General features: G+C 43.6%; 1 protein-coding gene across 1 annotated transcript in view; it reads left to right on the top strand.

Moving 5' to 3' along the window:
• Positions 1 to 23,516, top strand: part of Wwp2 (WW domain containing E3 ubiquitin protein ligase 2) — a 107,362-nt gene that overhangs the window by 59,646 nt on the left and 24,200 nt on the right. Inside the window, exons 7-8 of the mRNA XM_028768574.1 lie at positions 6,960 to 7,170; positions 21,298 to 21,387. Of these exons, the coding sequence (XP_028624407.1) occupies positions 6,960 to 7,170; positions 21,298 to 21,387 (301 nt within the window). The remainder of the gene's footprint in view (positions 1 to 6,959; positions 7,171 to 21,297; positions 21,388 to 23,516) is intronic.

The following is a 23,516-nucleotide window of genomic DNA, read 5'->3' as shown; positions in this document are numbered from 1 at the left end:
CCCTCTGCCTCCCCTCTGCCTCTACCTCCCCTCTGCCTTCCCTCTGCTTCCCTCTGCCTCCCCTCTGCCTCCCCTCTGCCTCCCTCTGCCTGTGTCTCCATCCCCTCTCCCTTCGTCTCTGCCTTGTCTCCCCTTCTGCAATGCTGGCAGTTCCTCTTGACCTCACTGACAGCTGGACTATATGAAGCAGAAAGCTACAACTGTCCCAGGGTGGGCAGACACAGGCTCTCCTTGGCAGGGTGTGAATGAGGATATCTCTCTCCATCCTTCCTCGTCAGGCCTGTGAGGACCTCTTTTAGAATGGCAGTATAGAAGCTATGCCTCCTGATAGAGATTTCACAGGCATGCAAGATTAATAGAACAGCCTCCTATTGGCTATATATTGTACTTATGCAAGTAAAAGACATTAGGGGAAAACCAGAGCCCAGGTCCAGCTGGCTTTTTCATGTTACAACTGTAGAGTATCCATTTTTATAAAATGAGAGTGAATGGCTGTCTGTCTGTATCAATGGCATGTTTCTGAGTTTTAGAAGTGGGGGTCCAAGAAATAGGCTGATGGGTTTGCACCTCACTGGGATGTGCACAGTGGTTTACTGTCTAATTTATATTGAAAATTTCCCCCCAGATTTTCACCTGTGACAGCTCCCATCAGTGTAATTTCCATGCACAGTGGTTCTACAGGCCGTGGTGGCTCTGGCCTCCTGTATGTAGTATATGTTAAGACCCAGTGACTTACTTGCTACTTTATTTCCTCATTTGTAAGATTAAGGCCAGAGTGTGTATTGTAAGTTGTTATAAGGAATAAGCCATATAAAACATATGAAGGGTGGGAGGGGGTATACAGAGTGTGAGGGAGGTGCCTAGCACACAGCTTTTATCTTTATGAGTAATTTAATTATGAGGCATGGATATTTGCTTTTGCTTCACTTCATTAGTTATTTTAATCCATGCTTCCATTTATCTGTGTGTCTTCTTGTCTACTTTTAAGAAAATTGATTTCTATTAGCCAGTGGTGGTGGCACACTCCTTTAATCTCAGCACCTGGGAGGCAGAGGCAGGTAGATCTCTGAGTTCATGGCTAGCCTGGTCTACAGAGTGAGTTGCAGGGCAGCCAGGGCTACACAGAGAAACCCTGTCTTAAAAAACAAACAAACCAAAAAACCCAAACAAACAAACAAAGATTAGTCTTTACTAATGGCATGAGCATGTATCTGTATATGCATATAATTGAATAGTTTCCTATTGGCTGTGTACTATACTTACACACATAAAAGATACTAGGGAGAAAAACCAAAGCCATTCTCTCTTCTCCAGCCCCGTGTTTATTTTTAGAAGCGATTTCCATGACTGGAGTGTAGGTTGTCACCAGTTGGTAGAGTGCTTGCCTAGCTTGCATGAGCCCCTTATAAACTGAGTCAAGGGAAGCCAGGACTATGAGATCCCAACTGAAATCAAATTAAAATAATAAACTGTAGTGTAGTTATAGACATCCACCATTTCACTATTCTTCCTCAGCTCTTACGTAGCTCCCTATTTTCGTGTTGTTTTGTTTGAGATAAGAGTGGTGTTGTGTGCCTCCCTAGCTTGGAAGACTGTACACCAGGCTGGCCTTGAACATAGTGTTGCAATTACAGTCATGTACCTCTGCTGGCATGCTTTCCTCTTTGCATACAGGTTTGTTCTGGGGGAAATAGAAACATAGTTTTGAAGGAACAGTTGGAGCTGTGTTGTCTAGGCTGCCCTTGAATGCCTAGGCTCCAGCTATCCCACTGGGCCCTTCTCCTGAGTAGCTGACTCTGTATACACAGATCATTATTCATAGCTTTAAGTGCAGTTCTGGAGTCAATAAAAATGAAGTAAATTTGCTTTAAAAAGGATTCCTTATATGGCCAATGCTGCATAAAAATTTCACAAAGTAGCATGTAAGATTTTTTTTCTCTAACCTTGTAAATACTGTTCTGTTCTAGTTTTTAAGGCTATCAGTGTTAATTAGTTCCACCTCAAGGTCTGTTCTTACTATCTCTGTTTTTATTTTGTTTTGTTTGGGTGTTGGAGATTGAACTCCTGACCTCATGCATGATATGCACACACCACTTAGCCACACACCAGCCCTAAGTTAATCTTTCTCTGTATTGGAACCCTGTTCTCACTGAGTGTTAATTAAGCAGTTTTTCACAGGGACTTTTACTTAATTTAGCACTTGCTGCTTTCTTCTATACCGTGAGAATTTGTTTGTTTTGAGTGAGTCACACATATTTTGATTATTGGGATTGTGTTTTTAAAAGTTTTATATTATGTATATAGATCATTTGCCTGCATGTGTCTCTCACCACGTGGCTGCTTGATGCCCTTTTTACAGGGAGTCAGATTCCCTGGAACTGGAGTTAAAGGCGGCTGTGAGCTGCCATGTGTGTGCTGACAATTGAACCCAGGTCCTCTGGGAGAACAGCTAGTGCTCTTAACTGCCGAGCCATCTCTCCAGCCCTGGCATAGTATGTTTTCTGAAGTCTAAAAGGGTTAGCTCTGTCTTGTTGCTTGTTCTCTTTGAAAATTCATAGATTTCTCAAAACAAATTTTAGAGGCATGCTAGAAGTGGGAGTTACATTAATCTGCTTAGTCTAACTAAGATCTAATCTTACCGTCAGTCAGGCACTGAGGAATCCTTTACCACCCTTTCCCTGTTATCTCATACAACTTTACTGTTTTTCTTTTTGCTTAAAGATTCATTATTGTTGTTTTTGAGAGAGGGTATCACTATGATATCCAATATGTAGACCAGGCTGGCCTCAAACCCAGAGAGATCCACTGTGCCTCCCAAGTGGTGCAATTATAGGCCTGTACCATCACCCCATCAATTTTTATCATTTTAAGTCATGTGTCTGTGTGTGGGCGTGTGCCGGGGAGATCTGATGTAGGTTCTGGGAACAAAACTCAGGTCTTCTCTAGCCCCTATTTTAAAACAAAATTCTTTGCATATGTATGTATGTGTGTATGATTTCATGTATGTGTTCAAGGTGTGTACAGGTAAAAATGCATGTGTGTATGTGCATGTGCCTTTGTGTATAGGCCAGAGGTCAATGGTGAGTATCTTCTCAACAAACTGGCTTCCCTGGGATTAAGAAAAAGATGTCCAATTCCTGATCTTTTTCTTGGCCAAAGGGTTTCCTATCCTTGAATGAATGTGATTCATAAAATTGAAGTGTTTAACCAATATCACAGTGGAGCCTTGTGAAACACTCAGTGTTACAGAAACCAATGGCTGTTCAACTACCATGGTACCTTCCCCACCTCCCTGCTCTGGTACCTCCCCTCCCCTCCCTGCCCAGGTATCCCCCCTACCTCCCTGCCTTGGTACCTCTCCCACCCCCTGTCATTGTACCCCCCCCACACCCCTGCCCTGGTACCTCCCGTACCACCCTGCCCTGGCTCCTCCACCCCTCCTTCATCCAGGAGAACAGTCAAGCCCTCTTCATTTCCTTCTTTCTATGATTTCCTCCTCAGGATCCTCTGAGTTTGAACAGCAGCTCTGATGCTGGCTGCTTGCATGGCACCTGTCTGAATCGTCATGGAGCTTGCATGGCTTTGGTGAAATGGGAATAATATTTTCCTCATGGGCTGTTGGATTGACAGATGAACTAATAAAAGTGTGCTTGTTAAAGGCAATGAGGACCCTGGATTAGATCCTAGAACAGAAAAAGCGCCTTAGTGGGAAAGCTAGTGAGAGTCAAATAAAATCTGGAGTTTAGTTAGTAGTACTGGACAGATTTCCCCCCCCCCTTTTTTTTTTTAATTTGTCAAGGGGACATCAGGTAAAGGACTCACCATCTTGTCATCTTTTTTATAAAGATGCATATAGCACACTCAGGCTGAAGCAGGGGGATCATGAGTTCAAGGCTGCTGTGGCTACATAGGTTCTATGCCTTCTCAAACAGTGACCAGACAAAAATTAAATAACAACAAATCACACCCAGATATTCTTAAAAGACCTGTTTTTAAGTGGTAATGTTATATAAATATCAGGTGATTTTGTTTCTAATATCTTTTTTAAAATTTTAGATTTAGCAAATACATATTTATTGAAAAAGTATTTATCATGTATTTATCAAGTGCTGTTTTACTTGACAGTGTAAAGTATAAGCCAAGGCAAGACTCTGCCTTCTTACCTTTCAGTAAAAGTTGGAAGGAAACACAAGTGTGCCTTTAACTCCAGCACCCTGGAGGCAGAGGCAGGTGGATCTCTGTGAACTTGAGATTGACCTGGTCTACAAAGTGAGTTCCAGGACAGCCAGGGCTACACAGAGAAACCCTGTTTCAAAAACTAAAAACCAAAACAAAAAATAGTTGAAAACACACCTCAGTCAAGTCCCAAGTGCTGTTCCAGCAGGGAGCTCTGGGTTGCACACTTGAGGCTATAGGCACTGTGGAATCTGTACAGGCAGTGGCCAGTCTGGACTGCAGTGGAGTGGACACCATCTGGGGAACAGGGCTGTGAAAGAGATTGGAGAACATAGGGGTAGAAAGTAAAGTGTTAGTGGGGATGACTCAGGCAGTAGAGTGCTTATGTAGCCCGCACAAGCTCCAGGTTCAGTCCCCAGCACTGCATGCACAGGGCACAGTGCTGCATGCCTGTAATCCCAGCACTCCAGCGGTAAAGACAGGGGCATCAGAAGTTCAAAGTTAGTGTTGGCTACATAGTGAGTTGGAGGCTAGCCTAGGCTACATGAGAACCTGTCTTTAAAAAAAAAAAAAAGAAGAGTTAATAGTAAGTACCAAGGACACAGATAGCCTGAGTCATTTTCAGACTTCCATTGAGGGAGAGCTGGATCCTTAGCTTACCACAGTAAGGAGCTTCAAGATGAACAGTATGAAGCAGAATTAGAGTTATTATTACTACTACGACTACTGCTGCTGCTACTACTGAGATGGTCTCACTAAGTAGCCCTGGCTGGCCTAGAACTCTGTAGACCAGGTTTAGCTTTGAACTTAGATGTGGAACTACCTCTGTCTCCAGAGTGCTGGTTTGAAAAGGCAAGGCAGATCTCTGAGTTTGTGGCCAGCCTGGTCTATACAAGACAACCAGGGCTATACAGAGACCCTGTCCCGAAAAACTGAAAGAGGGGAAAAAAAAAAGAGCACAGCTCAAACATGCAGAAGCAATGGTGGCTATTGTGTTTTATGTCATTCTCCAAAGCCATTCTTTCAATGTACAAGTGTATGAATAAGTGTCATCTGAGGGGAGAAGCGCACACGTCCAAGCACACACACACAGATGATAATAGTATTATATATATATATGCACTGTTTGGCAATTTCCTACCTAATTATCTTAGGGTTTTTCTATAGAACTTGAAGCCAATGTGAAGAGCATTATCCTCCACTAACCTCAGCCTAATATGGGGAAATTTTACTATAAATAAAGGGCATTAACACGTAGATTGAAATATTTAAGTCCAATACTTAAATGTTTTTTACAACATTTTTCAAAGTTTTATTTGTAGATGTGTGTGTATGTGTGTGTATATGTGTGTGTGTGTATGTGTGTGTACACAGAAGAGTATAGGTGATGGAATTGGCCAGAGATCCCCTGGAGGTAGGTTACCGGTAGTTATGTGCCCTCAGATGGAGATGCTGGGAACTGAAGTCAGGTTCTCTAGAAGAGCAGTGTGCATTCTTAATGGCTGAGCCATCTCACAGATGATGCTAGGTCACCAGTTCAGTATTCTGAAGGCCGTCAGAGGGAGAGCCGAGTTTCTCCACAGGCTCCATTCCTTACACACTTCATGAACCTCGGGAAGCAGAGTGCCTGGGGGAGGCGGCTCCTCCTTATTAGAAGTATCCCCCAATAAACGAAGACCACACCAAGGGGATTAGAATCTTAGTATTTAGCAAAGAATTACTAAATTATTTGTCTGTTTCTCAACTTTCTTGCTTTACTCATTCTCTGACTTTTCCGGATGTAGTCCATTATTATAGCTCTAGAGTAGGTCTGGTATGCTAGAGGAAACACCCAGCAGAAACCCAGCACTCTTCTGGAGACATTCATTGCTAACGAATTTAGGTTTTCTTTATAAATCTTACAGTGAATTTATCTAAGGCTTGGTGATTTTTTTTCCTTTTAAGATTGGAATTGCATAAAGTTTATAGATTTGCGTAAAGAGGGTTGCCATCTGCTTTGTGTACTAGCTTGGCTTGGATAGAATATAGACAGAAGCCGGGCGGTGGCACACGCCTTTAATCCCAGCACTTGGGAGGCAGAGGCAAGCGGATTTCTGAGTTCAAGAGTTCGAGACTAGCCTGGTCTACAGAGTGAGTCCAGGACAGCCAGGGCTACACAGAGAAACCATGTCTCGAAAAACCGAAAAAAAAAAATATATATATATATAAACAGAAAAGTTTGCATCTATATTGGAGAAACATTTAGTATACAGATTTAGTTATTAAGCAACCGATCTAGCCTCTTTGCCAGGTAGTATTAACACTGACAAGAAGGCAAGCGAATCTGAGGCAGCGTATCTAGCTCAGCTCAGTGACGGTGTGCTTGCTTAGTCCGTGCAAGGCTCTGGATTTGATCCTCACCTCTGCAAAAGAAGTAAATAAACAAAACCCAAGGGTCTCAACCAGAGGCAATTCCACACCTCAGAAGTCTAGCTTGGTAACATCCTAGGAAGACATGTTGGTTTCAGTTGACAACTAGCATTAGCTAGTTGAATCTGACAATTACTCCATTGCATATAATCTTGACTTACACTGAAGGATGTGCAAAAACGTGGAGTGAGCTGCTTCTACCTTCTGAGTGCCAGAACCAGTTCTTACTAGGCCTGGTTTTATAAAACTCATAGTTGTTGTCTAATCTGAGTAGGCTAGTATCACAGATACAGTGCTTTGTATGGCATGTGAAACCTAATAAAAGAAAAAATTCTTATTCCTGTTATCTTTAAATGTGGTCTATGCATTCACAGTGAGTGAAGAACCTACTACAGCCAGTGATCCTGAGGAACCATCGGTTGTTGGTGTGGCATCCCCGCCTGCAGCAGCCTTGAGTGTGTCCTCAAATCCCAACACGACATCTCTCCCTGCACCATCCACACCAGCTGAGGGAGAGGAGCCCAGCACTTCTGGGACACAGCAGCTCCCTGCTGCTGCCCAGGCCCCTGATGCTCTTCCTGCTGGGTGAGTAGTCTTGTGTTCTATGATGGCACTCTCCTCACCAGGCTAGAAACAATGTGGTTGTTTCTTGTCTAGTGCCACGGGTCTCTGGCAAAGCTGCTCTGTATAGAAGCAAGAGTGGTGTAAAAGTGTTTGCTCTGTGTAGCATCTGAAAGAACACCTAACCATCCATGCTGAGCAGTGTTGCTTTATGCTGGGACCTAAGTGGACAGCTTCTGTGGAATAAGAGCTCCTTGCCTTCGTGGGTTGTGGGAGGATGTCTGACTGGTGACTAGCTTTTTCCCTCCTGGGTTTGACCTTGGCAGTCCTCAAAGGATTCAGGCTTTAGGTGCCGAGTTGCTGTGACTATGTTGTTCCCTCAGCTGTGGCCAGTGTTAAGTTGGGTGCTCATTTTCTTGCTTTCTTTATGCAGCAACTCCAGCAAGACAAAGGAAAGCTCATTTTTATCTATGTAGTGAGTGGAGATTAGGACCATGGATTCTGGGAACTGACCAGATGGTTCAGTGGATAAAGGCACTTTGAGTTTATATTGACCACACACACACACACACACACACACACACGCCATATAAACAAATGTACATTACATCAGTGATTGAATCCATCCCTGGCCTGGCAGCTTACATGCTGGTTATGTGGTGATAGCGAGTGTCCTTGTGTAGGGACTCTAGTAAATGGTGCGTGTGAACCGTGCTGAGGGACCGGTGAGAACTGCTCTGAGGGAGCCACAAGGGTGGAGACTACATGATGCATACTCTGAGGGAGCCACAAGGGTGGAGACTACATGATGCATATGTCTTTATTTGGAAGTTCTTAGTTACATGGTTTTTGCATAGGTGTGAGTATGCAAACACACATAGAAACCAGAGGACAACTTTTAGAGAGTTTGTCCTCATCTTCCATCATGTGGGTTCTGAGAACCAAACTCAGGTTGCCATACTTGGTGGCAAGTGCCTTACCTGCTGAGCCGTCTCACTGGCCTACATTTTTCCATTAGAGAGATTATTCATTACTGTTTAAGAGATGGCAAGTCCAGGCTGTAACTTGCAATGGCCTGTAACTTGGACATTGACAGAAGCTCAGTTTATGTGCTTCGTTTGTAAATTTTCATAAAAGATAAAGGTATTCTGTGATTTCTCCCAGCGCCCTCCTGAATAGTGCTTCAGGTCTACAAATTGGGAGGGTCAGTATAGAAACTATGTCCTTTCTGGGTTCCAATACAAAAGAGCCAACCAAAAAGGCTGCTGTCCCCACTACCATGAGCTCAGCAGTGCTGGTGGCTGGCTCCAGTAAAAATGGCAATCTCTGAGCCTTGACATGCTCCTCCAGATACTGAGTGAGGTATTAAGTGCCCCTGGAAAACTGGGCTTCCATACTCTTCTCTGAACATCCTACACAAGGGGTAGCGGCACCTCCTCACCCCACCCATCCCACACACACTTGGGCCTTGTCACATTCTAAATGCTCTAAGAAAAAGACCCTGTCCAAACTCCACCTCAGAAAAGTGGTTTAGCCTCTGGCCAAGAGAGGAAAGGGGTGGGGACAGGCTTCCCTGGGCTGCTGAATAAAGAACATTTTCAGAGCCTGGAGTTTTCCAACTGCTTGGAAACAGGAAGTGCCCAATCCCAGAGAACAGTAACCCTCACACACGCCCTACAGAAAGACGTGTTGAGCCGTTTGCCCTAATTGCCTGTGACCGACACACAAGTGAGGCCGGCCTTCCAGGCATTTGCTCAACGGAAAGAAAACAAACAGCTCACTGGGGACACAGACAGCCATTTTTTCTCCTTTCTGCCAAAACGACTCTTCTCTATTCCTCTCAAATTATAACACACAAATTTGAAAGAAAGAACAATACAGAGTCTCCCACTTAGGAAATAGAAAATAAAATCTCTACAAGGGTACGCAAGCAAGTTGGTTAATAATCTTCTTTCAAAATCAAACATGTTACCTCCAAAAAATAATAATAAAAATAAATGGCCTTTTCAGAACTCCCTCTCTGCACTCCAGTCTTCTTCAGGTTTGAGATAATAAGAATTATCGGCAATGATTTTCATTTGATCAGCACACCATTAGGAGAAAAGAGTTTCATGAATGCTAAATATAGGCAGTAAAAATCACATACACTTTCTGGGAGAGGATTTTTAACATCAGAGTTCAGAAATGGCTTTATGAACAAGACAGCATATTTCCCATGAAGCTGGAGACATCTTTCCAATGTCTGTACAAATTATACACTAAAGGAATACACACCATCTCAAGCCTACTTCAGCAGGTCACTAGTGCTGAGCAGGACAGAAATGGGCTCCTTTAAAACTATTTCTTTCTGTATTTGTGTGTCTTTGTGGGGATGTACCTATAGAACTCAATGGGCAAACCACAGGAATGGTTCAACTCTCTCCTACCACGTAGGGCCTGGGAACCGAGCTCAGGCTATCAGGCTAGATAGTAAATAGGCACCTCACCAGCCCTAAACTTATTATTATTCATTATTGTTTACGAGATGGCATGTCCAGGGCTGGGCTTGGCACATGTAGAGGTAAGTGAGAGATAGTGTGTGCTCAGAATAGTTTATGACATCTGTTCTGGCCCACTCTTCTCTCTCTGGGCACCTGATCCAATCCTTTGGCACCCTTGAGAAATGATGCCAACTCTCATTTCTCTTTGAGCCCACTGTGCTAGCTGTGTATCTTAACCTAAAACAGAACTGTTGTCTGATCTATCCAACCCTGTCCTGAAAACGGTCTACCATTGGCCCAGGAGTCCAGACCATCGTCTTTTTTTACACTAATCATTTAAAGTGAAACTTTAAGCATGAACTCTCCTGCTTAAAATGCCACATTTCTTAATATTGTCTTTCCAGATAAATTTTCAAATCCTTAACGCAAGCAGTTGGTTAATAATCTTCTTTCAAAATCAAACATGTTACCTCTAAAAAATAATAATAAAAATAAATGGCCTTTTATAAGCTGAAAATCTCTGACAAATGAGGCTCCATCTACCCCCAAGCCTTCCGTGGAAGCCACTCTCCCTCCCGTACTCTAAGCTCTAGTCCTAATAAATTAGTTTGAGCCATGAACTACCCTCTCTCCAGACTGAGGATCCTCCCCTGTGACGGTTCTCTCTCAAAACTTCCTCAACATCGTGGCTTTTAATTCCTTAAGTTTCAAGTTAATGACAATCTTCAGGAAGGAATCGGCCCTTTCTGATCACCACTAGACATGTATGTGTGTATGGACATATGTAAGATATGTATGCATGTCTTTTCTCATACTTGGAATTGTTTGATCAAATCCCTCTGTCATTGTGGGCTGTAGGTGTCTAGGGGCTTGGCACGAAGTAGGCCCAGGACCCACTTGTAATATATACGTCTAAGTGTTATCTTTCTTCCTCCCATTTTCTCACTTCCTTTTCACCTCGATGAATTTCTCTGCTTCTGAGGCTTTAAAGAGAGAGCATCTATGATAGAATTTTGCATTTTCCTCCATTCTCTGGGTTGTCTGGCTTTGGGTTTGGCTGTGTCTGTCACAGATGAACATTCATCCTCATTTACAGAGGCTCCTAGTCACTGGATGCTCTTTGAGTGAAGTGTTTCTGAACAAACTAGATTGCTTGCCTTGGGTGACTCTGTTACCAACTTTATCTTCTCAGCTCTTCCATCTCCTTTGTGGAGGGATGGAAAAGGTTCACAGGGATTCCAAGAATTGCCACATGGGTCTTCTGAAATTTATGGCAGGAAAGGCTGGTTGTACACATCTGTGTGCTTCCAGGCAGAGGGTTTCTGAAACCTAAGCTGCCTAAGGCCAAATACAACATTCCTTGGTCCGTTTCTCTCTGTCTGAAGTTCTCCTCCCCCGCTTAAAGTTTTTAACTTAATTAGCCCCACAGAAGCTGCTGGAAAGTGTAGAATTTCCAGGTTGTAAGTGTGTATTGAAGGGAGGAGTGCTGAACACACGTGAGGTGGTGGTCCAGGCAGGGGGGAGAAAGTGTGGTCACTTTGGTCAGTTGGCCCTGTGTCTGGTTTTTCTCAGTGTCAGAGCCCACTTTGGAGATGGAATACTCAGGAACAGTCCATGTGTACATGGCTTTGACACCCCCATTACGGCCCAGTTTTTCAGCTCCGAGTCCCTCACACAGAGGCACATTATTTTACCCTGGCAGCTAGCACACGGCTGTGGTTTCTTACATAAGAGAGGACGTTGTGTTTGGACTGCTGGCTTACCTCAGTTCCATTTCACACCATCCCTGTTCTCCCCAAGTCATTGGCTGCTCTGTTTCCTGCCTCAGAGGAGGATTAATGGAGTGGCGTTTTCTAGCCCTTTCACATTTGCCATCTGCCTTGTCCCCATTCCCTGTGCCGGAGAGCCTGAGCTTCTGTAGGTGAACTTGGAGGGCCTTGAGACAGCCTTGGAGAGTTTTCTGGTGCTTTGTAGAGATGCTCAGAAAGATGAGGGAATTTGGAGTGTCTGCTAAGTTACAAGCCAGCCTCACTCCACAAGTGAATCTCACTCCAAACTTGATTTTGGCTTTAACCAAAGTGCTTCTCACTCAGAGCACTTTCTAGTGCTACACAAACTGTAAATGAAGAACGTGCTATTTGGGAAGGTTGCTACTCATTCATTTCCAGATTGTCAACCTATGATGAGTGTTTCATTTTTGTTTTATCTTCTGTTCAAAGGATCACTTGCATATCTAGATGCTGAACCAATGTCAAAGATACAGAAGTTTCTAAAAGGAACCTGCTTCTGGGCCCAGGACTGTTAACAGTTTGGACCGTGGACCACATTTTGAGTAGTTTTGTATTACAGGGTTATATTGGGAGATTGTGCTCTAAAAAGAAACACTTCCTGTTATTGTGACTATGGTCTGTTCTTGACCCCCAAAGATTATTACATGCTTAGATGACTTAAATGGGCATGTTCTGTCTTCTTCCAAAAGACTCCGCAGCCCCCAGTGGACTTACCAAGGCATGAGATGCTCTTCCTGTATCTAAAGTATGCAGTCCCATGGAATCATTAGTCCACTTTCGCTGTACTTTCTTGAGCTCCTCAAGAATGAGGAGTCCTGTGCCCATCTTGACATTGTCAGCGTCCCCCGTGGTTCAGGGAGATGGAGTGGCAGTGTAAGTGGATAAGTGGTGGCACTTTCTTACCTGTTCCTTATTTTAATTTAAAGTTTGATCTTATAAAAGACCATTGAGCTGAGTGTGGTACCTCACACCTGTAATCCCAGTAATCGAGAGAAGCTGAGGCAGGAAGAGTGGTGAGTTTGAAACCAGCCTGGGCCACAGAGTGAAAAACCTTGTTTCAAAAATCTAAAAACAAAACCCATAAAACAACAACATAGCAAAAGCAAATATGATCCTTGAATGGCAGGGGTGAGAGGAGGGGTGTGGGGGTGCAGACATAGACTTAAGCATTGATGTTTTTATGTACCCTGTGTTATTTTCCTGACCATTAATAGCTACCAGATGGTATGAACTCTGCACCGAGTTGGGGATTGCTGAGGTCAACCCAGAGACTGTTCTGTTTAATCTTTACTGCAATGTAAGTTAGCCATTTTTGTCTTCGAACTGCAAGGAAGGACATCTTAAACAATTCACCTGGGATGACAGATACTGACACCAAGGTGACAGATAGCTACAGACTTTGATAGTATGACAGTATGTGCTTGTACTTTTGTAAGCTATTAGAAGCATGTAGATAAAAATGGTGACTAGGAGGCAGGCGGAGTGCCTTAGCTGGTAAAGGTACACAACACCAAGCCTGATGACAGGTCCCTGGAACTTGGAAGATGGAAGGAGAGAACCAACTCCCACAAGTTGTCCTCTGACATCCACAACAAGGGCCATGTAGTTACCCTAACCCCCAAATAAATAAGTAGACAGACAGACAAACAAATAAATAAATATAGCCCCCACCCCCTCCAAAAAACCTTGAGACCTTAAATACACCTGAAAGTCTTGTGTGCCCTTCTCGAATACAGTTGATGTGTACAGGGATGCCTAAAATGTAGTCACATCCACATACAGGATCATGTGATTTTCCTGTGTATGACTAGTAGAAGCTTGTGCAATCTCTTGTTTCTCTACAATTGCAACCATGCTGCAGTGAGGCCTTCTCCTGTATGTGCCTTTTCATATGCTTGCTTGTTTCTGTAGGAACTGTCCTGAGACTGGCTGGACCTGCAACACAGTGGTAAAGTGCTTGTCTAACATACATAATGCTCTGGGAAAAAGGGTCGGGAGCAGGGAAGTAATGCCCCGTTATAGTTTTGCCAGGCACTGTAGTAACCTGGAGTAATGATTACACGGGACTGCATACTTTAGATAGAGGAAGAACTAGCACTCAGGAAGCAGGTACACGGGGATCTTAAGTTGGGGACAGCGTGGAGTGAGGTTCTATCTCACCCATAAAAACAAAAGGCAAAACAACGAGAAAAGCAAACTGTCCTTCTGGAAGTGGGATTCCTGCACTGCAGACTGTCAGTGTCAGTGGGAAACCCCTCTCAAAGTGCTTCCTCAGGTCAGCGTGTGGAGTCGCTCTTCTCTGGGTAGCCATGTGCGGTCTTGCTAAAATTCATCGTCAGCTCCTTTTCATTGGACCCATCTAAGGAATTGTGGTTTGAATTTTAATTTCTTTGATTATTATTGAAACTCTTTGTTACAGACAGTTGTGAGCCACTGTGTAGATACAAGGGAACTGAACCCAGGTCCTCTGCAAGGGCAGCAAATCCTCTCAAGTGCTAGACAGTTGCTCCAACCTTGTGGTTTTTTCTTTAATCTGCAGGATTTGTTTACTTATGATAGGATCTCAAGATGGCCTTGAACTTGTTCTGTAGCCTAGGAGTCTGACTGGAACTCTTTATCCTCCTGCCTCTGCCTCTTGAGTACTGAGGCAGTCCTTGTGACTTTGTGGCTTTTGTTTGTTTGTTTGTGGAACTTGCTCTGTAGACCAGGCTGGCATGGAACTCAGAGGTCTGCCCGCCTCCACCTCGAGTGCGGGGATTAAAGGCGTGCACTATCACTGCACAGCTGTTTTTTTTTTTTTCATGATTCTTAATATGTGCTAGATAACCCAATTATAGATATTGCCAATACTTTTCCCAGGCTACAGCTTGTCTTTTTACTTTGTACAGTGCCTTAAAAAAATGGAGCTGCTGGGCTGGAGAGATGGCTCAGCCGTTAAAGGCTAGGCTCACAACCAAAAATATAAGAGTTCTGTTCCCAGCACCTATGGCTGTCTCTCCAGCCACCTTTGCTGGGCAGTGGTGGTGCACGCCTTTAATCCCAGCACTTGGGAGGCAGAGGTAGGTGGATTTCTGAGTTTGAGGCCAGCTTGGTATACAGAGTGAGTTCCAGGACAGCCAGGGTTACACAGAGAAACCCTGTCTCAAAAAACCAACAAAAAAAACAAAAAAACAAAAAAAAAGGAGCTGCAGAGATGGCTCAGGAGTTTAGAGCATTGTTGCTCTTCAGAGGGCCCAGGTTCAATTCCCAGTACCCACATGAGGCCCACACCATCCTACTCCAGTTCCAGGAGATGTATTGCCCTCTTCTGACTTTCTGGCACCAGGCATACATGTGATGCATATACATAAACACAGGCAAAACATTTATACACATAAAACAACTTTTTAAAAATAAAAAATGATTGTGTATGCATGAGGTACATGCATGTATTTGGGCATGTGGCTGCTCATCCAGTGTTCCTGCTTGTTCTGAGTTATAACATTCATGCACACATACAGACATCTCATTTTGTTGATTTAAAAAAAAAAGACTTAATTTTTATTTTTAATTATGTGTGAATGTGTGGACATGTGCTCCTGAGTGAGGTGTCCGAAGGAGCCAGAGACTTTGGATTTCCTGGAACTGGAGTGGCGGTAAGCCACCTGACAGGGACACTGGGAACCAAGTGTCTTCAGGAAGAGCAGGGACTATCCTTGGCCACTAAGCTATCTCTCCAGCCCTCATTGATTTTTTTAATTTTTTTTTTTTGGTTGTTGTTGGTTTTGTTGTTGTCGTTGTTGTTGTATTTTGTTTTGTTTTGTTTTGTTTTTTTGGGACAGGGTTTCTCTGTATAGCCCTGGCTATCCTGGAACTCACTCTGTAGACCAAGCTGGCCTCGAACTCAGAAATCCGCCTGCCTCTGCCTCCCAAGTGCTGGGATTAAAGGCGTGCACCACCACTGCCCAGCATCAGCCCCCATTGTTGATACATGTTCTATTTTATATTATATCTTTTTTAAAATCAGTATATAACTTAGAAATGTTGGAACACCATTGTTTACCAGACAGTGGCTTTTTTTTTTAGTATGCTAGCCATACAGTGTCAGTTTAGATTTAACTAAAACCAGTATGTTTATATAATTAAATTTTCATTACATTTGTGTTGTGAGTGTGTGGAGGTGAGGAATTACTTCCAAGAGTTTGTTCTTTCCTGCTGTGTGGGTCCCAGGATCAAACTCAAGCCCAGGGGCAAGCACCCAGCCTCATCTTCCCGGCCTCTACTACTCAAGCTCAGTTTCACTATCTCAGACATGTTGTTTATTACCTTGCTTGTGCAACCAGTATGTTGCAAACATCTGAATAACTTTGTTTCCAGTCTGTTTTGAGAGTGGAATGCCCCAGTATAGAAATAGCATTTCTCATTGCATCATCTGGGGCCATTCAGGGTTTCTGTCTCTGCTGTGATGAGCCACAGCAGATGCTCCTGTAGCTGCATCTCTGATGCAGAATTGTTTCCTTGAGCTCTGTTCTAGAAGAAAACTTGCTAACTTTTAGGGAATTCATATAGAAAGGGTCATTGAACAAGTTGCCAAATTACCTTTAGAAAGAAAATACTTGTTTTTGCTCTTATCCAATATTTTCAGATCATCTACCTATGTTGCCAACCTTCCGTTTGAAAAATGTATGTGTGCACACACGCATGCGCATTACAGAGACCATTTCTGAGACTGCCTTGATCTTCTGTAAAACCTTGTGTTTGAATGCCGCCAGGCTCCACTTGGGGCTCTTTCCACGGCAAAGAAAGCGGGGTAGTTGAGGAGGGAAAGAAACCAGACTCAGTTCAGGAAGCTCAGTGGCTGCCGCTCTGATGTCCCAGGCTTAGGGGACATAAAATGCTGTTGGTAGTCATTAAAAGGAAATTAGTCTACTTAGATTGAAGTTCTAGTTCAGAATTCAGGAACGGCCCCAGGAGAAGAATGGAGCTGAACACAGTCCCTACTCTGTTGAGGAAAAACTCACTGAAGTCAGGCACCAGTGTGAAGGTGACTGGGCCTACAGTACTTTCACATTACGATTCATAACAGGAGCCAAATTACAGTTACCAAGTAGCCATGGAAATAGTTTTATGGATGGGGGTCACCGCCACATGAGGAACTGTATTAAAGGGTTGCGGCATTAGGAAGGTTAAGAACCACTGTAATAGGTAATCTGGGTTGGTTTTGAACTCAGGATCTCCCTGCTTTAGCTCTGGAGTATGGAAATTATAAATGTGTACATATCACCACGTCAGTCTTATGATTTTGTTTATTTTTTTGTTAATTGCATTTTAAGTTATTCTTTGAAAATTTCAGCCGGGTGGTGGTGGTGCATTCCTTTAATCCCAGCACTTGGGAGGCAGAGGCAGGCGGATTTCTGAGTTCGAGGCCAGCCTGGTCTACCGAGTGAGTTCCAGGACAGCCAGGGCTACACAGAGAAACCCTGTCTCAAAAATCAAAAAAAAAAAAAAAGAAAAGAAAGAAAATTTCATATAATTTACACAATCTGCTCAATAATATCCATCTAGTGTTAACTCTTTCCACTCTGCCTCCTAACACCCCCCCATACACACCTTCCCAGCGCCCTTGTTTTCTAATGGGAAAAGCAGGTTTTCTCTGACTGAGAGGGGTGTTAACACCCAGTGCCTAGGCTGATAAAAACAAGCACATTAGTAACTGCAATAGTCAATACTTTTTCTCAGACTTCGTTTTGAGCACTTAGTCATGTCATTTTATAAAGGTTATTTTGGAAGAACCCTGACACTAACCTGAATTCTTCGCCATTATCAACATTGCCAGCTTTATCCTATTTTTGGTGAAACTGAGATTCTGTCCAAACTCAGGACTAAGGTCAGGATGGTTGAACATACCCTGTAGTTACAGTTAGTGGATCACTCAATTCCTGGGGATTTTTAATGGAGAATTACTTTGGGGGAAATGTTCTGCATGCTAACTAAGCAGGTTACTAACTGAGAGTTTTGATACAAAGTTTCTCTAGCTCAGGCTGTTAGGATGTCCTGATCCTTCTGTCTTTACCTCCAAAGTGCTGAGACTCCGTGTGCACCACACCAAGCTGACAGTGATCTTTTAGATAGCTGAGCAGAGAGTTAATTGACGACATTCTAATAATGGGATCGAGCGTTTGTTTGTTTGGCCTATAAGCTCTTTGGTGTGGTAACTGTGGAGACTAGGGATGGAGGGTGAAAGACACACACATCAGAGTAAAGAAATGAAGGTAGATTAGGTAAAAGAAAAACTACTTAGACATTGGAGATTACTTCTTAAATCTTTTCAAAGCCAAGACCCAATTATTGCCCACGTTCAGCCTGTGTCGTTCACTGAGGGCCAAGGAGCAATGTGTTGGGCAGTGACCTGGAACAAACCTGCTGCTTTAAACACCGTTTCTGAGAGCATCAAAGACAGCTATTCAGTGGGATAGATAGAACCTACTCAACCCGGATGCAACACTGAGCGAGACCTACGGTAGTGGATTGAAAGGCTTTTCATCTCAGTGTGAGGAAGATGCTTAGAAGGGACAGAAATTTAACCCCTGGCGGGGATATGCTGACAAAATGTCAAAGCAGTATCATTTTCTTGGCATGAGGAGACCAAGCCAAGATAGTCGGGAGGCTTAATCTATGTGGGTCAACAGAAGCAGGAGGCTCGTGTGGCTGCTGACAGAAGTGACCCACTGTGCTGAATGAATGAGGGAAGGGATCTGTGTGACTTGTGAATAGCTGTGCAGGTAAGGGAAGAGTGAGAGTTTTCAAAGAAAGGGAAGCAAGTCAGGTGGGGGTCAGGGAAGACCCACACAGTCATTTAGTCTGAGCAGGAGTCCAATTTGAAAAGGAAAAATGTAGATCTTAACAAGGCAGTGGAAGGAAGGTCTTGTTCCTCCACTGTTTTGCTAGCTGAGTCAGGTGAGAGGGTTCATAAGGATACGGAGCAGGGCTGGACAATAGCAGTCCCTGAAAGAGACTTTCATTCCTAGGATCAGCTGTGATCAAAGATGGGAGGGCAGAACTCTTCTAGGCTGCTAGAACCATGACAGCTGCAGGGAACGGGGTTAACAGTTTTGTGTCTTGGCAGTTCAGTACCACTATGTGGGTTAAAGGCGTTTATTGCTTGGAATTGCCTATCTTCAAATTAAAATATTAGGCAGGGTATAATAAAGCCATTTTCCTTGTTTCAAATGAAACTGGAATGAAAGTTAAAATGGAAACTGCATTTAAGATGAGTTATATATCGTAAGAGTTTTAGAAAGAAAAGAAAAACATGTTCGGGGGTTTTGTTTTTTAAGTCTCCAATTTCTACAACAAATAATTTTATCTTTTAAAGAAGGGTATTCTGGGCTGGGTTTGGTAATACATGCGTATAAATCCCAGCATACAAGAGGTTGAGGCAGGAGGATGCTGAGTTTGAAGCTAGCATGGACTGCATAAAAAAGACTTTGATTCAAAAAAAGTGAGTAGGGACACTGTATCAGATTATTGTGGACAGTTTTAAAAAGTGAGCAAAGAGTGTTCCTAGGCCTGAGCCAGGTTTTGTTTTCTGCAGTGCTAGGAACAGTTCCCAGGGCCTTCTGCACACTAGGTGTGTGCTCTATAGAATCTGAAGACAGTATTTGATGTAGCCTGGGCTGTCCTTAAATTTACTGTGTAGCTGAGGATGACCTTGAGTTCCTGTACCACCCTGTCTCTATGGTGAATTCCTGTGCAGGTTTGCATGTTTCTGTGCGAGTTTGAATGAGGCAGTTTCTCTTCCATGTTTCTTACAGGGAAAGTTGTGAAGCACAGATTAGACATTTTGTTCTCTTCCTTCTCTCAAGTACTAGTTAGAGTGAAATAAATTTCCATTTTCAAACAAGCATTGCAGAGCCAATGAGATGGCTCAGCATCGAAGCACTTGCCTCACAAGCCTGATCCTAAGTTCAGTCCCTGATCCCATGGAAAGGTGGAAGGAGAAAACCAACTCGGTAAAATTGTCTGCTGACCTTCATGCACGTGCCGTGACAAGCATACATATCTGCACACATGTATCATACACACGTACAGGCACACAACAATCATAACATTTTAAAAACAAGCTTTTTGTCAGCATAGACTATAGTAAGCATCCTCCTAAAAGACCAGGCGGTACAGTAGAAGTAAATGAAGCCAGGGTCACTTGGGGGATTGTTTACATCCTTCATGAAACAGCATCATGTCGACCTCGTATGTCCTTTGTATAGGTTACTTTATTCTGGATAAATGTGGTCATTGCCAGACTGTGTCTCGGTAACAGCAGGGTTGGGATAGTGGTCCTTAGCTGTATGTGTGGTGCTTGAGTTGGTTGACTCTGAGTCACCCATTGCCTTGTCTTTCATTAGCACAAAGGAGCCACCCCCATCAGCCTAGTCTCATATTAACTTACACAGTCTGGACCCTGTTGTCAGATAACAGTGCACTGTGTTCCTGGATTATAAACCTATTCACACTTTAAAAATAAACAACATCACTGGCTTCAGTATAGATAAATAAATAGATAAATCAGTAAGATTTCATCACAGGTATACACAATTCTAAATGAACAGAACTAGTGACATAATTTTTTGAGATTTTATTTTTATTTTTTGTCTTTGAGCATTTCTTTTTCTTTTCTTTTCTTTTTTTTTTTTTAGACAGGGTTTCTCTGAGTATCCCTGGCTGTCCTGGAACTCACTCTGTGGACCAGGCTAGCCTCGAACTCTCGAACTCAGAAATCTGCCTGCCTCTGCCTCCCAAGTGCTGGAATTAAAGGCGTGCGCCACCACCGCCTGGCAGTCTTTGAGCATTTCTTTTGCCTGAGTGTAAGTCTGTGCACACACACATGCAGCGTACTCAGAGGCCAGAAGAGGGTATACCCTGGTACCAGAGTTACAGACAGTTGTAAGCACCCATGTGGGTGGTTGCTGGGAATCAAACCTGGGTCCTCTAGAAGAGGAGCCAGTGCTTCTAACTACTGAGCCATCCCTCCAACCCCATGATACTTTTTGTTGTTGTTGTTATGGTTAAAACAGGTTGTGGAGCTGGGCAGTGGTGGTACACGCCTTTAATCCCAGCACTTGGGAGGCAGAGGCAGGCAGATTTCTGAGTTCAAGGCCAGCCTGGTCTACAGAGTGAGTTCCAGGACAGCCAGAACTACACAGAGAAACATTGTCTTGAAAAAACAAAAAACAAACAAACAAAAGCAGGTAGTGGTAGCTTAAAAGGCAGAAGGGAGTCCGTCAGTAAACTTTTAGAGATGTCTATGAAACCCAGGAACTGCATGCAAATTTTCATTAGAAGTTCATTTTGAAGGAAAACAGCCTCAAATTCCATCATATTCTTAAGGGATCTTTGGTCATATACCACTCAAGAAGTACTGATTTGAAAAATCCATGGATCGGCTGGAGAGATGGGCTGTCAGTGGTGAAGAACACTCTTCCAGAGCACCTTTGTGCCGTTCTCAGGTTGGGTGGATCGCCACTGCCTGCAACCTTAGCTCCAGCTGATCCAGTCTGGCTTTCTCAGACACTTGCTCTCAGATGCATACACCGATACACATGTACACACAATATAATTAAAGATAAATGTGTAAGAAAAGAAAGAAAAACTCATGCAATGCAGGCTTATGGTGCTTTGGGAGATTTATAGTACTATCTGCTATAAAGGGTCACTACTGTAGTTTGTCAAAAGGGTTCTAGCAGCAGCACAGAGCTGCTATGACACTGGGCTGACCTTGAATGCCATCTTTGGTTTTTTTTCTACAATGTTTTTGTCTACGGTGAAGGACTTCCTTCCTAACTGGGACTGTACCTTTCAACTGAAGTGTCACGCCTCCCTCCCCCTTGGTTTTTGTTTTCCAGATGGGAACAGAGAGAGCTGCCCAACGGGCGTGTCTATTATGTTGATCACAATACCAAGACCACCACCTGGGAGCGACCTCTTCCTCCAGGGTAAGACTTGAGACTCTAGAATGGGCACCAGGTCTCTCCCGTGGGCATCTCCACCACTCTGACATGTTGTCTTGATCTTACCCTGTTCTCTTTTTGCTGGCTTTCCCTTCCTTCCAATGTCCCCTGACTCCAGTCTGTTCTTTTTCCTCCACATGCTTTGCTTGGCCCTAACTCATGGGCAGGGGCTTTCTTACTGTGTGGTATTCAGTGCTAACAGAACACTGGAGTCCTGGAGATTGCAGGACTGACTGAAGAAGCTTCCTGGGCTTTGAAGTACCAGTGGCCCTAGTCAGCTCTCTGACTCATATGTGGATTGGCAATTCAGTTTCTTCCTTCAGAGGCAGCAGACAGTTACCCTGGGTCTCTTGATGACTTTTCCTCTCCAGACATCTTAGTTCAGCCCTCCTTCTTAAAATGTGCTGTAATGTGTTGCAGGTCTTTGGGGTTAAATAGGTACAGAGTGATTAAGAAAAAGGGATGGAAGCTGGGGAGATGCTCAGAGGTTAAGAGCACTGACTGCTCCTCTAGAGATCTGGCTTCAGTTTCTAGTACCTATGTCAGGTTGCCCATAACCACCTGTGATTCCAGCTCTGGAGGGCCTGATTTCTTCTTCTAGATTCTGGGGACAGCCACACATATGCACATACCCACACATACATATAGACATAAATTAAAATCTTAAAAAAAGGAAAGAAAGAAAGGAAAGAAAGGAAAGAAAGGAAAGAAAGGAAAGAAAGGAAAGAAAGGAAAGAAAGGAAAGAAAGAAAGAAAGAAAGAAAGAAAGAAAGAAAGAAAGAAAGAAAGAAAGAAAGAAAGAGAAACAGGACCAATAGCTGGGGAGGTGGACCAGTTGGAAAAGTACTTGCTATGCTGATCTGAGTTCAGATTCCAGCGCCCATCTAAAAAGCCAGGTGCAGTAGTGTGTGTCTGTCATCCCAGCACCAAAGAGACAGGAACAGGAAGATCCCTGGGCCTCACTGGCCAGCTAGTCTAGCTGAGTCTAGGTCCAGGTTCAGTAAATACCCTGCTTCCAAAAATAACATGGAGAGCAGTAGAGGAAGACACCAAAGTCAACCTCTGCCTTTCATACCTGTGTATACATACATACACATGTACACATACACATGAACATGGACACAAATAGAGGAAGACAGAAATGCTAACCTCTGCCTTTCATACCTGTGTACACATACATGCACATGTACACATACACATGAACATGGACACAAATGCAGCATATATATGCATGTACAGAGAAAAAGAGAGTTGCAGCATTTCCCTGTACAGTCTGCCCTGAAAAGTAGGATGCTCCTAACTCCTCTGTGCTCAGTGAGAACACAGTAGGGTTCTCCAAAACCAAAGGCTGACAGAGACTTCCAAGTGGGGGAAGACTGTCCAAGTTCAAGAAAAAAAGGGGGTTGATTTCCTGTCTGCCAGGGACAGAAAGTTCTTTGCACACGTGTCTCCTAGTCTTGAGAGCTTACAAAAGAGAATGTATTCTGTTTACAAGAATGCCCCTAACCCCCACCCCCCACCCCCAGTGTAGCCATGAAGAGCTTCTATATAAATATGAACACTGTCCTCCCAGTTTGCCCAGAGAAAGGGTGGTGGCTTGTGTGGACTCTGGAAAGAGCCTCTGTGTTTGTTAAGCTGTCAGGTGTGTGCCAGACAAATCCCACCTCGCCATCTGGCTCCACAGATGGCACACATGTGCTGCTGTTGCTCCAGTTCCCAGTAGAGCTCCAGGTTTTCCTTTTTCTTCCTTGTTTGCCTGGGAGTGGTGCTCCCCATTTGTCATCTGTAGTGCTCACTCTGTTTCTACTTGGACTTGAAGTCAAGTAAAGGCTACCAAAGTTAAATATTGGCTTGTTAAAGTTTTCTTTCAGTTTCCACATCTTACTGTGGAAATAATGGGAATTGTTATACTTCTGTGGAAGCCTTTGGGTATAGAGAGACTAGTGTAGTGAGCCTTCGTACTCACAGGCAGTGTTGTGTTCTGTGCACCAGGGCTTGGCGCCTTATAACAGCAAGTGGATAAATCCAGCCCTCCACACAGTTTTGTAAATAAAATTTTCTTAGAACATGGCCATATTCATTGCTAACTTCCTTTCCTCTTTTTTTTTTTTTTT

The sequence above is a fragment of the Grammomys surdaster genome, unplaced genomic scaffold, assembly GCF_004785775.1.
Source record: "Grammomys surdaster isolate TR1022 unplaced genomic scaffold, NIH_TR_1.0 187, whole genome shotgun sequence".
NCBI lineage: Eukaryota > Metazoa > Chordata > Mammalia > Rodentia > Muridae > Grammomys > Grammomys surdaster.
Note: the sequence above shows the minus strand (reverse complement) of the source record. Positions and strands in the feature narration are given on the sequence as shown.